This window comes from Bombyx mori, chromosome 24 (assembly GCF_030269925.1).
Source record: "Bombyx mori chromosome 24, ASM3026992v2".
In the NCBI taxonomy this organism is placed as follows: domain Eukaryota; kingdom Metazoa; phylum Arthropoda; class Insecta; order Lepidoptera; family Bombycidae; genus Bombyx; species Bombyx mori.
The window spans coordinates 8012317-8029332 of NC_085130.1; the positions used below are offsets into that span (position 1 = coordinate 8012317).

At 35.2% G+C, this 17016-nt stretch overlaps 2 protein-coding genes across 2 annotated transcripts in view; one reads left to right on the forward strand and one right to left on the reverse strand.

Moving 5' to 3' along the window:
- LOC101743014 (RNA polymerase-associated protein Rtf1) overlaps positions 1-12376 on the reverse strand; it is a 32375-nt gene extending 19999 nt beyond the window's left edge. The window contains exons 1-10 of the mRNA XM_004923106.5: positions 12209-12376; positions 10720-10849; positions 9761-9964; positions 8090-8153; positions 7852-7971; positions 6369-6532; positions 5635-5745; positions 3619-3752; positions 2418-2526; positions 270-396 (exon numbers count right to left, since the gene is read on the reverse strand). Of these exons, the coding sequence (XP_004923163.2) occupies positions 270-396; positions 2418-2526; positions 3619-3752; positions 5635-5745; positions 6369-6532; positions 7852-7971; positions 8090-8153; positions 9761-9964; positions 10720-10849; positions 12209-12277 (1232 nt within the window). The 5' untranslated portion in view covers positions 12278-12376. The remainder of the gene's footprint in view (positions 1-269; positions 397-2417; positions 2527-3618; positions 3753-5634; positions 5746-6368; positions 6533-7851; positions 7972-8089; positions 8154-9760; positions 9965-10719; positions 10850-12208) is intronic.
- A 937-nt stretch (positions 12377-13313) lies between these two features.
- Positions 13314-15948, forward strand: LOC101743159 (transcription factor MafK). The gene is made up of 4 exons (XM_004923107.4): positions 13314-13761; positions 14363-14481; positions 15109-15211; positions 15614-15948. The coding sequence occupies exons 1-4, from the start codon at positions 13714-13716 to the stop codon at positions 15758-15760; spliced, it is 417 nt and encodes a 138-aa protein (XP_004923164.1). The 5' UTR covers positions 13314-13713; the 3' UTR covers positions 15761-15948.
- The last annotated feature ends 1068 nt before the right edge of the window (positions 15949-17016 follow it).

Consider the following 17016-nt stretch of genomic DNA (forward strand, 5'->3'; position numbering starts at 1 on the left):
TGTAAAGAATATTTTAGGTATTTTTTTTACACCTTGGGTTACATTATTGGAGTTTTAGTAAGGATACCTAATTTTTGTCGAAAAAGATTATAGCCTATGTCACTCGGGAATAGTGTAGCATTCAAACAGTGAAAGAATTTTTCAAATCGGTTCAGTAGTTTCGGAGCCTATTCAATACAAACAAACAAATCTTTCCTCTTTATAATATTAGTATAGATTGAGGCACTACGAAGTCTGCCGGGTCAGCTAGTAATAAATACTAAACTGACCTGCTTAAGCGCAGTTTGTTGATTTGTTCCCTGGTGTCGGCGTATCTGACTTCCACTTCTTGTCGTTTCTTCTCTCTCTCTTCTTCTTCTGCACCGGACGAGGATGAGCTCGTGGAACTTCTCCGAGCTGTCAACATATATTTAAGATTTTATTTTCGAAGTGTAACTTCTGTGGGCGGAATGAGATTAGGTTTGTTTTGGAGACTTTTTGGCGGGAACGCGAGGAGTGAAGTTGTGTGATTTGTTTTATTTTGTTTATTTAGTGTTTCTTCAGGTTTAAATGCGTAATAACGGTGGTTTATTAACTGTTTAATATCTGTGAAAGTGCACAAACGTGGGAAAATGAAACAAAGCCGCTGAACGTAACTTATCGGGATCCACCGTTTTACTGAGATTATATTATTATGTCATCCCATATCATTTCATTTCACTCGATTATCATTTTTCATGAAAATAAGAATTAAAATAAGACATGACTTAAAGGTCTTAGTTACCAGGTCATAAAATCCCTTAAAAAAAGGTTTGTTTTGTCTAGCGATCGTATATCTTCAAACTGAAGCACAAAGATCCTCTGTAATGAAGGAGGGTTGGGAATCCCCTTAAATAAACGGTAACAATATCAGTTAAGTACCGTTTACTCTGTTAACAGCCAGTAACAAACTTTAGTATTGTGTCGGTAGCTATCATATAATACAAGATATTTGACAGATCCCTAAATCTAGCTTACGACTATACCATGATAAGCTTGCACATATACAAGTTCCGAACAACAACATTCAGAGTGTCAGTCTACCGAGCAATATCACCTGCTCAGTAGATGATATTGCTATATATAGATCTACCCTTTGTCGATATCCCTCAAAGTATTATCAATAATAATATGTAGCATATAGTGCATTTAAAAAAAAAGGCCTTTAAAATATTGAATTACTTAATTGGAAATAAATGTATTTATCTACAATCAGTATCCAGTACTTTTATTAGATGAGTTGAAATTTTCTAAGTCAGTAAGAGCGTGACTCCAGCGAGCCATCTACTCTAAATTTAAGCTTTGTCATTGAACTATATGACGTCTTTTCTCTTGAGCCGTTTACCGTAACTACGTTTTTTCAAGGCGGCAGCCAGATTGTTTGGGTGCTTTTCCAGTCTTTCGTGGTGTTTTTGTTTAAATTTTATGATTTCCTGCAATATTGTAGGCATCCCTAGTTCTTTGTGTATTTCAGTGTTTGTAACCAACCACGGAACACCACTTATGGAGCGCAAGATACAGTTTTGCATTCTTTGTATAATACTGATATTCGAATTGCAGGCGCTACCCCATAATTCGATTCCGTACAGCCAAACTGGCTTAAGGATAACTTTGTAAATTAAAAGTTTGTTGTCAACACTCAGCTTGCTGTTACGTCCCAACAGCCAATGGAGATTTTTGTATCGGATGTTTAGTTCCTGTCTCTTAGTTCGAATGTGGTGTTTCCATGTTAGGCGGCGGTCCAAGTGCATTCCCAGGTATCTTACATTATCTTGATGAGGCAATATAGCGTTATTAACATGGACAGGTGGACAATCACCTTTTCGCAATGTGAATGTAACATGTACCGATAATAATATATATACCATATTATTGTGTAGCCTGATACTGTTAAAAACTGCCTAAAATGAATCAATTTGCCAAAGTTAGATATTCAACAGACAACCACATTGTGCTCGACCATTAGTACCATCTCTGAAGATATTTTTTTTTTATTGCTTAGATGTGTGGACGAGCTCACAGCCCACCTGGTGTTAAGTGGTTACTGGAGTCTATAGACATCTACAACGTAAACGCGCCACCCACCTTGAGATATAAGCTGTAAGGTTTCAGTATAGTTACAACGGTTGCCCCACCCTTCAAACCGAAACGCATTACTGCTTCACGGCAGAAATAGGCGGGGTGGTGGTACCTACCCGTGCGGACTCACAAGAGGTCCTACCACCACTTGTCCGGACATTTCATTTGTCCATCATTAAAGTTCCCAAACAACAACATACATACGAATCGGTCCCTGCCCCAGAATTTGAACCGTGTGTTGGATTCATCACTTGATCAGACATATATCATGTTCCTAGCCCATCAGACCACGAGGCTTGAGATGTAAATTTGAGCCACACCTGATTTATTATCTTCAGATTCAGAGCCGGAGTCGTCCGAATAAATATCTGAAGCTTTAAGTTTCACAGTCTGTTTGCTCGAGCCGCCTATTAAATCTGCTTCAGCGTCCTGTTGAATAAATAAATAATTGTATTTATTCCATTTTAGGCTTAGGTTATATTTTACAAAAAGGAAAGGAAATCAAAAGGTCCATATTTCAACAAATTTGATGTTGAACATTTTGCAAATATCTAATAACACAATAGAAAAACAATTTAATTTTAACAATGTTAAGTTATCGAATAATGCCTGGATGGTTCACGTAGGATCGTCTAATGATAACTAACACAATTTTAACACAAACACCTACAACCTACAATTTACATGTACAAGTCATCATCGACCACGTCATCTGACTACCTAAACCCAAGTGGCAACCCTTTATCGATATCGAGTTGGGCGGCATTGTCATATTCCTTTGACGTCATGTTTTATGACTCAGTTCATCATCATCAGCCTAAATCAGTCCACTGCTGGACATAGGCCTCTCCAATTGCTCGCCATTGAGCACGATCCCTGGCTTCTCTCATCCAGCTCCTACCAGCCACCCTGCACAGATCCTCACTCCACCGAGCCTGAGGGCGTCCTGCAGTGCGTTTTCCACTCAAGAACGCGTTTACCTCAACGGTTATCGGTTAATATGGCCAGCCGATTGACACTTCAGCTTACTAATTCACTGTGCCATGTCTATAACTTTGGTTCAGAACTTCGGATCACCTCGTTTCTGATTCGATCTTTCAGAGAAACTTTGCAGACTCAGTTTGCAGGTTTTTTTATTTTTTATTTTTAGTTATTTATTTCATTCAATACAAAGTCAGGCTATTAAGTACGTTTTATATATATATAAATCAATTGCTGTTTGTTAGTCTCGTTAAAACTCGAGAACGGCTGGACCGATTTGGCTAATTTTGGTCTTGAATTATTTGTGGAAGTCCAGAGAAGGTTTAGATAAATATGAAAATTCTCGGAATGAAATAAAAATATTTGTTTTTACTTTGATGTGTCCCCCCCCCCCCCCCCCGTCGGACGGATTCCTTTTTTGTTTTATTGTATATAAAACTTTAGGTCTTTTATTTGGCGATTTATGCACTACGAAGTCTGCCGGGTCAGCTAGTAGTGTCACAGTAATGGCCCAAGTGTAATAAATAAAGCGAAACTCACAGCCGGCGCCCTTTGCACTCTCGAAGCCCTTTGAGCTCGCAACGCGGCCATAGCATTCTGTCGTTTGTCATCCACGGCGCGTTTCCGTTCTGTTTTACAGCCAAACAGCGGAGAGGCTGATCTCTCTGAGGGCTCTGTGGAACATCACACGTTTAGTTAACGATATTTTTTTATTGTTCAGCTGTAAATTGTTATCTATACCAGCGGTCGGGGAACTTTTTTTTAATTATTACCCCAAAATATTTTTGTGCAAGTTGATATTACGCCATGGCGAAGAACAAAAAAAAACAAAATCGCTTCTTTTTAGCATTCATATTATAGACCCCATGATAATTTTGAAAAAAAATTTAAAAAAAAATCCTTTCGTTTCATTTCGTTTCATCGAGTTTGAAATCACAACGATTCTAAAGAAGTTTTACTTCTTTAAATACTTTTTACTCACAAGTTTCATTTTTACCCCCCAAAATTTCATTTTACCCCATTTTGGGGTAATTTACCCTTTTTTGTGGGAAACGGAACGTTTTCGAGTGAAAGGGATGAATGTATGAGGAAGAAAGGGACGGAGGGGAAATGGTCAAGATGGCGATCGGGCATAGTAAGAGTGTGAACGATTACAACGTGTTATTCTAACAAATTTTGTTACTTTTCCTATAAGCTGCTATTATTTACTTTAAGCAAGTCCCACACTAATATATAAATCCACAGTGGTTTTTACGGATGTTCCGTTATAACTACTGAACCGTGCATCCGATTGACTTGAAACTTGGTATCCGTGTAGAAAATACACGTACTAAATGGATAGGCTAATATTTATATGAGTGTTGGACTCCCTACACCAGTTGCGGGGGCGTTAATGATGAGAATCTTTGTGGGGATGAGAAATAATTATGTTAATTTTAAATGCTCAGCGAAGCGGACGGGTTTTTTTTTATTGCCCTTTTAGGCAGACGAGCATACGGCCCACCTGATGGTGAGTGGTTACCGTCGCTCATGGACTTCAGCAATGCCAGGGGCAGAGCCAAGCCGCTGCCCCTGGTCTAGTCTACTAATAAAATGGTATTTATTTTTATCGCGTATGAAAAAACTGACGAAATTTATTTGTATTTAAATATTTTTTTATCTAAGCATCTGACATTTTCGTGTATACTGTGACATCGTAAAAATCAATGCCTAATGCGGAGTTTACATTACGAAATTAGTGTCATGCATGTTGAACTCAGTTTCACGAAAGTAGTTTCGATATATGCGAAAGTAATTTCGTTAAAAAATTAGTGTCGCGAAATCCACAGTATCGCAGTAACCACGGCGCCTTCAGCATCAAAGCTATAATTTGCTATATTCAATGTAGCTAAAGAAATGCTTATATACCTATAAACTTAAAAATAGATTATCAAGAAAAAAAGACGTTGGTAGATTTGAGGATGGTTACCAAGAAGGCATTTAGGTGCAATGCTCTGAATTAGCAGATGAAGATCCTGAGAGCTATAAAAACTATTTTCGAATGAGTGAAGATAATTTTGATTTTTTACTGTAGTTGTCGCTGATATTCATTAATAAGATCTATATTTTTTTCTGTACTCCATCGTTGGTTTGCCATTTTCAACGCTTAAAGCGCGTCCGAACTAACAATACACACGTCCGCACAGCGCAGGCCCTTTCGCGACATTAGTTTTCACGTCGCGTCTACACTATGAAATTAGTTGCATGACACTAATTTCACCAAAAAATCGCGCAGGGCACGAAACTAATTTGCATGCATGAAATTAATGCATGCATTACGAAAGTATTCAATTACACGTGAAACTGTTGGTAAAACTAATGTCACGAAATTAATGTCATGCCACTAATTTCGTAATGTAAATTCGCCTTAAGGCATTGAAGACGAAGACAATTAAAAAAGAAAAAAAATGTTCATTACATCAACAACATTCAAAGCAGTTTCGGTATTAGTGTTTATCATATTGATTATCATATTGAAATGAAATTATCTGATTGAATAATATTTGTGGAGCATACCCATATCTTTACTTTCGTCCAGTATTTCTCCAGGACTAGGAGGCGTCTCTTCTGGTTCATTCTGGGGCTCTTTTTCTTTTTCCTTCTCTTTCTCTGCTTCTGCTTCAGCAGCTGAGACACAGACAGTATATGAAATTTTTTGTTGTTACACTACACAGACCTGATATGACATGTTTTTGTTTTCAATTATGGAGGGTAGAAGTAAGGAGAGCCGTCTCAATATCATTGAAAAAGTGTCCCACTTTCAGCACTAAATAACAGTTCAAAAATCGTCCAGAATGCTAGCATAGGCACAGGGTATGATATGAATTGAGCAGTTGTTAACTGATTGAAGTATGCCGAGTTAGGAAATTTAATATATTTAGTGACTAGTGCAGTAAGTGACAACGTAATATACAAGACCTCACATGTTTACGTAGTCCAAACTAATTTCGTCAATATAACCTAAAATTATTGCTGTGGTAAAACGTGGAGACATCGATTGCATTTTCTTATCAGCTTTAAATAGGAAACTTTTTGTGGTTTTGTAGTGCTTACAGTTCTTTCGTCCTTTTTTATTTCTCTATCATATTCTAATAACTTTCAGCGCCTTTTTTTAAATTTACCCGGTTGCTACTGTAGCGCCACCCTTATTTAGCAGATTTTAACGGATACTTCACATACAGATATGGTTCTCCTTACCTCTACCCTCCATACTATCAATGTTGTTGCAACAAAAATCTCTATAAAAATACCTTGCCGCTGTCTTTCTTTCTCTTTCTCCCTCTCCTTCAATCTCTGTTCACGCATGGCTCTCCTCCGTTTCCTGGCCTCTCTCCTTCTAGCTATTTCTCCCGGAGATGCAGATCGTTCAGCCGCAGAACGTCTCGCTAAGCGTAGCTTACGTTCTATCTCCCATCTGTAATTATTTTTAATTTTTATAATTTAACTAGCGACCCGCCTTCGCTTCGCTTCGAAAACTGTAATTTATTATTTATTTCTCCACTATTTAATGGATATTATTATACATATAAACCTTCTTCTTCAATCACTCTATCTATTAAAAAAAACCGCATCAAAATCCGTTGTGTAGTTTTAAAGATTTAAGCATACATAGGGACAGATATGAGAACAGAAAAAGTGACTTTGTTTTATACTATGTAGTGATTATTTTAATTAATTATTTTTTTCCTATCTATATATGGATATTCGCTTTCATTAATGCATATGTTCGGAGACAAACTAACAACGAATTAAAAAAAAATCTAGACGTTTAAATAGTTGTAAGCAAACAAAAACATGTGGTAATCCGGAATCCTCAATATGGAATATTTAAAAAATAAATTATAGATAACTACAGTCAAAATCTGTTATAACGACATCGAAGGGACTGCTCATATTCAGTCGTAAAAACCGATAGTCGTAACAACCGGTGATGTTTAATGTGTATCGTGCAAGTACAAACAAATTGATAGGGAATTATTGGAAAAATATATTTACATAATACGCGATTTTTCTTCAATATTAATTTGTTTTCTTTTTCTTTGCGACATTTTCAAAGTTTCACGAATAACTCCACAAAGTTTTGGTGCGTCTTGTGTATAAATAAGTAACAAACTAACTGAAGAGATATGAAGAAGCGGACTTCGACTCTACTGCATGCACGTGTTTTGTTTCTAAGAATTAGAAAAGACCCTACACTAAACTAAATCCTATTGTTTTCTTTCCTGATTTTAATAGCCATTGAAGACAGATGTGGATACCTATTCAAATTGTTTACAATACAGCTTAGCCGGTCGTTCTAACAGATCTAATACTCCGAAATATTAGTTAAATGTGGTCGTTTTATGAGGTATGTCGTTATAAGCAATGTCGTATAAAGCAATGTTTTTAATAAGGCGGTCATATAGCATTCAGCCGGGACCTTTGTTCTAGGTTATTATAACCGGCATGTTGTTCTAAACGATGTCGCAGTAAACGGTTTTGACTGTATATTGTAATGCTTAAGATGTGATTGAAGAGAAAGAGAATAAAATATAAAAAAAAATGCAATTTTCATATATTTGTTTTAAAGAACACACTTCAAAAAACAAATTTTAGTGGAGTTTTAAAAATTTTGAAAATCCAGTTTGTCTTGTCATTGCATTTTTTTTCCTACCTAAGCTGATAGCTTTGGGAGGCTATATCAGCGTCATAGCAGAAAATGTGATAAAATAGCTATTGAAGATTTTTTTATACCTAGTTTTCATTAAATCTCTTCTCTCTATACGTTTGAAAATCTCTTGTTCTCTCTCTTTCTCTGACATGGCAGCCAGACGAGCTCTATCCTCTTCATCACCCATTAAATTTTCATCATACCTGGACAGGAATGTAAATAAAATTAATTTCAATAACACGGTAAAAGAGAATATGTAATACTTAAACTGATACCAAGAGGGACAAGATGAAGATAAACATATATAAACAACTATCTTACCCATCATCAAATTCCTCTTCAGAGTCAACTGAGTCATTGTCTGACGAATGTGAAGATACTTCACCTAATAAAAAAAACCGGCTTTAGACAGTGCATTATATTATAGAGTTTATAAATATTTATAATTAAATAAAACTGAGTTATTTGAAACAATGACATAATTAAAAATACTATCACCATTTATTATTTTTATTTTGTTTTTTCTGAATTTCAAATACTTTACTTTTTATGTTCATAAATTACTATACTTGCCACAATATTGAACGGTAACAGTTGTTTTAATTATATCTACAATCTGTGTGAGTCATAGGAATAATCGTGGTTGCCAATATTTGCAGAGCCGTTACTGTGGTGTACTGAAGCTAGGCTATCACCTATGCTATAAGCAATACCAAACAAAATCTTTGTTACTCTAGAGTAGTCTAGAGTACCAGATTATCCTGTTTTGAATTTTCAAAAGTTAGTTTTATTTAGTAGATTCCATTCCCGATCCTGCGGAAAGAATGGAAAGCAGTCGACATCGCCCAAAACACGTCATCTCGGATCCTCCCGATCCACTAACGGTGCTTTTAGGTACTTCAAGCACCGGTCACCGTTCTCGTCGAAACCGTCGCTTGTGACGAAGGGCTCGACGAGTAAATTAACCCTCAGACACAGCCCACTGAGTTTCTCGTCGGATCTTCTCAGTGGGTCGCGTTTCCGATCCGGTGGTAGATTCTGCGAAGCACGGTTCTTGCTAGGGTTCGTGTTAGCAACGTCGTCAGGTTTGAGCCCCGTGAGCTCACCTACTAGTTAAGGTCTGGAATAGCCTCTCAAGGCTACCAGCTTAGGTAGGAAAAAAAAAAGTAGATTTCAACCATACTAGAAGTTTAATGAGCTGAAGCATGTTGGATATTTGAAAAATCGGAAAACCCTGCTATTCAAGCAGTTCAATTTTGCTGCTATAGCACCTGAGGCAATATCTTCTAGCAGCTTATTCCATTCTGTGATCATCTTTGTTCAGTAAAAAGTGCTGTAAAGGACTTCTCTTATAAAGTATTCTGTTTAGTTTCCTTATTGCTGTTTATCATCATTATGAGTAAATGGATTTTCAATCATCATCATCATTCCTTCCTATTACCCTCTGCTGGGGTGTAGGGCTCGAATCAAACTTTTCAATTTATATCGGTCTTGGGCAGTCTGTTCTAGCTTTTGTTCTGGATTTTCAATAACTAGGAATTTTTAACTATACCTATAATGTTTCAGTAAGACTTCCTGTCTGTCACAGGAACTGTGATGTCCACCAATCAACGTATTACAATAATGGTAGTATACTTCGTATATGTTTCATACTTCGTCACTGTCAAACCAAAATCTGCTAAGTGCAAAAACTCTATTTTGAATTAACGAGTAAAAACACTTTCATATAAAACTTTATATGGAGGTGAATTTTTAAGAACTATATATATCAAATGAAAGCTATGGATAAATATTAAAGCTATAGACACATAACAGGTTTTTTTATATGGTAGAGAGGACTGTGAACTATACGAAAAGGTCTTCAAAAGTGCACATAGCAGATTTTGGTTTGACAATGACAACTTATTGTGAACAATGTGATCGCACGTTTTCTATATTCGTATGTACTTTACGGTTTGTACCATTATTATTCTAGAAAGATTTATCAATTACCTTCCTCTGGCTCACTGAAGGTATCTTTTTTCTTCTCCGATCCAGCACTTTCAATGCTCTTCCTGGTTTCAGATCTCTTTGGCTCTGTCTCCTTCGACTCTTCATCTGAGGAAGCCCGCTTCGGAGGCGAGTCTCTGCTCTTGGATGCATTGCTTTTGGCGTCACTGTCTGAATCAGAATCAGACGATGATGCTGATGACTTAGCTGAAACAAAATAGGAAAAGCATCATTATGTGGGTATTGTGGGTGAGTCATGGTTGTCTAAAATATTTCAACTATGAATATATAATATTGAAATAAGTAATTAAGATTTAAAAGGAATAAATAATGTATGTAAATAAAATTTGTTAAAAATTTCATTTGCATCAGTTTCATCTTGATTATAAATTCCAAGAGAATCGGAAAGTAATTACTCGAAAAATTTATAGTCAGCACACAATTTTATTTTAAACTTTAATAGTTGCTTCCTTCATTCGTGTTGTCACTATTTGCAGATTAAAAAACTCTGACTCAATTCCTATATTCGGGACTAATCGGTACATCGGTACATATATATACATTTACAAAAATAATTCTAATATGGGTATCCAACTGAATATCCTTTGTAAGTGCTTCGTCAAATGGACCTTATTACAAATGCGCCTAAAGTATTTTCCAAAGAACATATCCCATATTCACGGTTTCTGTATTCGCGGCATATTTACATAACACATACTCCGCAAATAAAGAGCTTTTCCTGTCTATTAAAAGGTGTTTTCCCATTAACTAAATGTAATGTTTATGCCCAATGTCTCTGAGCATCATGCACTAGTGTGTAATTCATTGTTTGTTCATGGCCTCAAATTAAGTTTGGGACATGGAGATTGTGTTCGAAAATTGTATGTATAAATTGTGCAGTAATTTAGAAAAATATGACTTGTACATATGCCACATAGCATTTGACTAGCTAAACTACTCACAGTGATTAGGTTTTTCGTCATTATCATCATCTGAATCACTGTCGGATGACTTCCCTGAGGATCTGCTCCTTGGCTTAGGTGGGGGTTGAACATCTGTTTTCTTCTTCTTTTTCGCGAGATTTAGCAGTTGCTGAAAAAATTTAATTCATATAAAAATATTGAAAGTAGAATTAGCTTTTGGTGTGCCTTATGGTCTGTTGGAGTAAAAAATTGTCTACTACATAAATTATATTACCTGTTGAGTTTATTAATCTATTTTATCGGTATAATCTGTGTCATTGCTTTTTCCCTCTATTACTGCTGCAATATTTCTACAGATTGTTTGTGTCTAACAAATCAACTATCTTTTGATTTGTATAAAGCACAGAGTGTCGGAATACCGAGTATCGCACAGTTTGATTATAGGTATTAGGTAACTAGGTGTACAGATGTGTCTTAGCATGTCCACATATAACATTTTCAATAAGTTAATGACATTTATAAAAAACCATTTCAAATTATGTAGTTGTGAATTTAAAATTGATATTTGTATTTTTTTAAATTAAAGTTTTTACAAATTAGGTTTTTTATTTCAGAATCCTTTAGTAATTTCTGCAAAATATGTCAAAATAAGCTCAGCACCAAAAGGATTACAGGGTTGAGCTGCTGGTGTCATGAACTAATTTACGCATCTGATTTGACAACTAACCTCATCACCAAACTTAATACCAAACTGAACAATAAAGATCTTTTTTTCATATCACTGACACCTTTTAAGTTTTTAAAAACTTTTTTTCATAATGGAGTTTTTTATACACAGATACTATCTATTTAGATTTATTTTTATACATTTTTCTTTCAGCTTCAGAGTGTATTATAATTTTTCCCCAAATTATCATTTGAGGACACATCTGTGCCATAGTATTTGGAGGTCAAAGATCCAGAATACATTCATATATCAAACATCCAAATCTTCTTTATTATAGGTAATTCATAATAAATACTGTTAAAACGAGAAAATTGAAAGAAGAAGTTATGTAACTTTCGAAAAAAACTTTCATTATTAAACTCAAGAACATGAAATTTGGTTCGTAATATTTTCACGTCAAAATTTTGCGTTTGACGTTAGCAAGAAAGTTATTCAAAATAAATAAGCTTTTTACTTTGTTTCGAGCTTTTAAAGAGTAAAGTAGCGTTTAGGTGTATGTATTGTATGAAATTTTACATGAGTCACGCTACTATGTCCGTTTCTTGAGAACAACAAAGTAAATAAACTAATGAAATACAAAACTGAACGGAAAACGTAACGATTATTTATTTTGAACTAATCGATAATAAAGCAACGCGGTATTCGTGATTTAGGTTTTATTAGCTTAAAGCACTATTTTTCGAAAACGTAGCACTGAACTTGGCCTATTTACGCAGTCTGATTACTTAGGAATGCAGACAAAATACTCCAGCATTCAACATGAATTCGTAACCTATCGGTTTATAAAAAAAATATACTTACTGACTCCAAATCTGAGCATTCGCTGCTTGAATCAGAATCGATCAACGGTTTATTCTTTCTTTTGGCCATTTTGAATGAATTCAACACTAAAACGGCCGTAAAATGCGTCTGCTTGGTTTTCCTTCTACTAAAAGTCGTAAATTAAACATAGACTAAAGTTTGTTTTTCAAAGCACTTGATTTTTTAAGGGATTTTATAACCTGGTAACTAAAACCTTTAAGTCAAGTTTCATTTTAATTTTAATGAAAACTTTTATTATATGAAAAATGATATTATGAAATGAAATGAAGTTCATTAATATGAAATATGACATGAAATGAAATGAGATGATATGGGATGAAATTTAAATAATCTCAGTAAAATGGTGGTCATCTACTGAGACTTTTTCAGTGGACTTTTTGGAGGATCCCGAGAAGTTACGCTCAGTGGTTTTGTTTGATTTTCCCACATTAATGCACTTTCATAGATACTGAACAGTTAATAAACTACCGTTATTACACATTTAAACCTGAAGAAACACTAAATACAGAAAATAAAACACATCACACACCCTCACTCCTCGCGTTCCTGCCAAAAAGTTCTCAAAGCATTTGAAAGTCCAGTGTTTGACAGTAACATGGTGCAAAGAAAAAACGTACCTACTTAATTAGTGTGTAAATGGAAATAAAGTAGATGATAAAAAAATATTTATAAAAAAATCAACCTAGTTCGGCATTATTTCCTTTTTCTTGTTGTTATTGTTTTAATATAGCTCCAATCATTTTTTTTATTTCTTAGATGAGTGGGCGAGCTCACAGCCCACCTGGTGTTAAGTGATTACTGAAGCCCATAGACATTTACAACGTAAATGCGCCACTCACCTTGAGATATAAGTTCTAAGGTTTCAGTATAGTTATAACGGCTGCCCCATCCTTCAAACTAAAACACATTACAGCTTCACGGCAGAAATGGGCAGAGTGGTGGTGCTTACCCGTGCGGACTCACAAGAGGTCCTACTACCAGTAAATCTCTCATCTCAAACCATCTCATTTGAATTCTTAAATGCGAATCAACAGACGTGATTTCTTATACATAAACATGATGTGGATTATAAAAACGACGCAGAACATTAATTTTAAATCGATATACTGGTTTATCGAAATGTTAATCATGACTAAAAATTATTGAAACGTCAAACCAAAACTGTCAAAATATCATAGTATCGATATATTTTAAGCTAGCATGCCTAGGATCTTACAGGTATCTTGACCTAAAGGTCCTAGTTACCAGGTCAGGTCCTAAAATAAAATAAAAAGTATAAAGGTAGTAAAGGTACACATGAACCTACGCAATTATGTTTATATTTCAATTTAATATACAAAATCATATTAAATATTAAATAGTAGACTCAACAATATAGTGGTGATATATTTTATCATAAATATCCTAGTTTAAAGTAAACGATATCTGGAAAGGCGACTAAAAGGGTGACCCATAATCAAAGGATTGACGACTCAAAAATTAATATGCCTCACGATTTAAAGGAACTGGGTGGAAGGAAGGCTATTAATATGGTGAGTTAAAACTTGAATTTTTTATGAAAATGACTCACAAAATAATTACAGTTTTTTTAGCAGTATTTCCACGTTTTGTACGTCTATACCTGATTTATCCAATCTCTTTTTTCTTCCTCTGTAGGGGTAATAAAAGGGACTTCGGCTATAAAAGCGACTCTGCTTCTTGATATCGTATCATTTATGTTAATAGTCACAACTTTTAATTCCAATACAATTTCAAATCAGTATTTTTGCATACTCAAATGTAAAACTGTCGTTAGTGTAAAATACATAATTGCTCAAAACTTTAATCATTTATCACATTTGGATATGTGTATTTTTCATATTTTTTCGTATGGGACAAACATACATTAATATTATAATACACAAGGGAATAAATAAAGGTCTATTTTATTGCGCACTAAGAAACCTCCTTAAACAAATGATCACAATTCAATACAAGCAGATTTAACATAAACTCAAGTCCTGTTTTGATATTTCTGGACTGTAATAATCATTTCAAATTATAAACAAAGATCTTGTTAAAATAGAATATAAGAATTTGAAATGTTTTCATTCTGAACACTACTAAATTTGTAAATTTCATGTAACATTCTAGGCACCTTTATCCCCGACACCATGTGCAGAGATAAGTGATGATGAACTAGTTTCTATCTCAGTTAGGGACCTCAACAGGCAACTCAAAATGCGAGGCCTCACTCGAGATCAGATTGTAAGGTATGTCTTGTTTTTTACTGTTATCAAACTGAATGATTTTGGCAAAATGCCATTAAGCATTACAACAAACAACTGACTGATGCTGTTGCTGTAGTCAGCACCAGACTGATGGGCCGAGGGTTGTGGATTCAATTCCTACATTGCACAAATATTTCATAGTTGTGTGAATTTTATAATAATTCATTGAAAAACAAGCAAAAAATCATAATTCGTTAATAAGCATACTCTTATATTGGACATGCAAGTTTGTCATAATGAGTGCCAAGAATAATTAGAAAGTAATTAGACAGATTCACTTTTTGTTTCAAAATTGTCAATAGAAAATCAGCAATTCAAGGGACAGAGCTAAACTATTACCAAAATCAAGAGAAAGACATGTTGTACCAATTGGTAAATACAGTGATATGGGCTATTTTAAAGTTACGTGGTATGTGGCAAAAGTAAAATAGTTCTGGGAGTAGCAAAGCAGTTTCAGGTAGTATAAGCTCTACTCTGGATGTGCTATGAAGCAGATGATGAGACTATCTCCTTTTTTTTTACTGGAGCTTTTTTATAGTCACGTTCTAGGATTCTTTCCTATGTTGATTACAGGAAAACTTCAATCACACTCCCATTATTTTATTACAGAATGAAACAACGTCGCCGGACTCTAAAAAACAGAGGTTATGCCGCCTCGTGCCGTATCAAGCGTATAGAACAGAAAGATGAACTCGAGAACGAGAAAAGTCAGGTTAGCTACAAAATGAGGAAATATTAATGTAAATGTGGAAACTATAGTTTTCACTGCAGCTCTAGACGTATATGTGCAATCATACGGTCTATCTTTTATTAGGTGGATATTAGAGACAAAAGATCTGTGTCTCTAATTGTGTCGTATAACTCATGTCCTAAACACAAAATTGGAACACATGTAGATCTATTTATATCTATGATTTTTTTTTTATTGCTGAGATTGAATGTTGGTACCTACTTGTGGAAGCTCATTATCAACTTTCCAGTGTAGGTTAAGTTAGCTAAAGCAACAACTAGTAAGCTTTAAAGTTCATCACAAACAAAACTGTTTTTATTTTAAAACAATTGCCCGAGAAATGTGTTAAAAAGGTTACATTTGATTTCTCATTAAACATTTCAGGAATGGCACGATATGGAACTGATGCAGGACGAAAATAATAGAATAAGGGAAGAGATTGAAGCGTTGAGAAGCAAATATGATGCGCTAAAACGTTTTGCGACGATGAAGAGCATTCCTTTGCCGGCAGAACTGGATATATTACCGTGAACTATATTTAATTGGGAATTAGGATTAAAATTACTATTGTATTCAATAAAATAAGATAGGAGATATTTTAATACAAAAAACTATAATACTACTATTGTTACTCTGTTAGTACTTAAGACGCATGAGTAAAAAAGTGAGGAAGCAAGTGTTTAACTAGTTTTATTCCTGTTTAGTAAAACATGTTATGCGGCAATATTGGTTGGAATATATTTTTTTTTTGCTTATATGTGTGGACGAGCTCACCACAGCCCACCTGGTGTTAAGTCGATACTGGAGCCCATAGACGTCTACAACGTAAATGCGCCATACACCTTGAGACATAAGTTCTGAGGTATCAGTATAGTTACAACGGCTGCCCCACCCTTCAAACCGAAACGCATTACAGCTTCACTCGCATTACCTTTTTGATGATTACAGCTTCTAAGGAAATTACATTTATTAAAAACCGACAGCATGTACATAATAACAGACTAAGGTATGTAATTTGAGTAGTGGTTGGTTCAAGGTAAACTCATAGATTGAACTTCTTTCCTAATATCAATACAAAAACAAACACAGTTTAGTCAAAGTCGAGTTTTTGAGGTGCGGCATAATTTTGCGCTACATTTTTTGTCTTCTATTAGGTTTACAAGATCATGGGAGCACGAGCGAGATCTTGTATAGGGGACAAATTGAAAAGTGCCCATCTGTAAATAGCAAGTTGTTGTTGGAAGACTCAACGAGATAGCGCTAGTGTAGGAAGTGGAAATGATATGAACATAGCGGTTGTAAACAGAGTGAAGTGTGGTAGTTTAAGACGCTGTTTTTAAAATCCTTCCACAAGCTACTGTAGCGCCACCTTAATTGACTCCTTTTCAGCGAAAACTTTTTCAATACACTGAGATAGTGCTCGTTACTTCTATCCTCCATGTAAAAGTTTGAAGTCGTCGTGGCCTAACGGATAAGGCGTCTGATGCATTTGTGTTGAGCGATGCACCGGTGTTCGAATCTCAGGCGGGTACCAATTTTTCTAATGAAATATGTACTCAATAAATGTTCACGATTGACTTCCATGGTGAAGGAATAACATCGTGTAATAAAAATGAAACCCGCAAAATTATAATTTGCGTAATTACTGGTGGTAGGACCTCTTGTGAGTCCGCGCGGGTGGGTACCACCACTCTGCCTATTTCTGCCGTGAAGCAGCAAATGCGTTTCGGTTTGAAGGGTGGGGCAGCCGTTGTAACTATACTTGAGACCTTAGAACTTATTCTCAA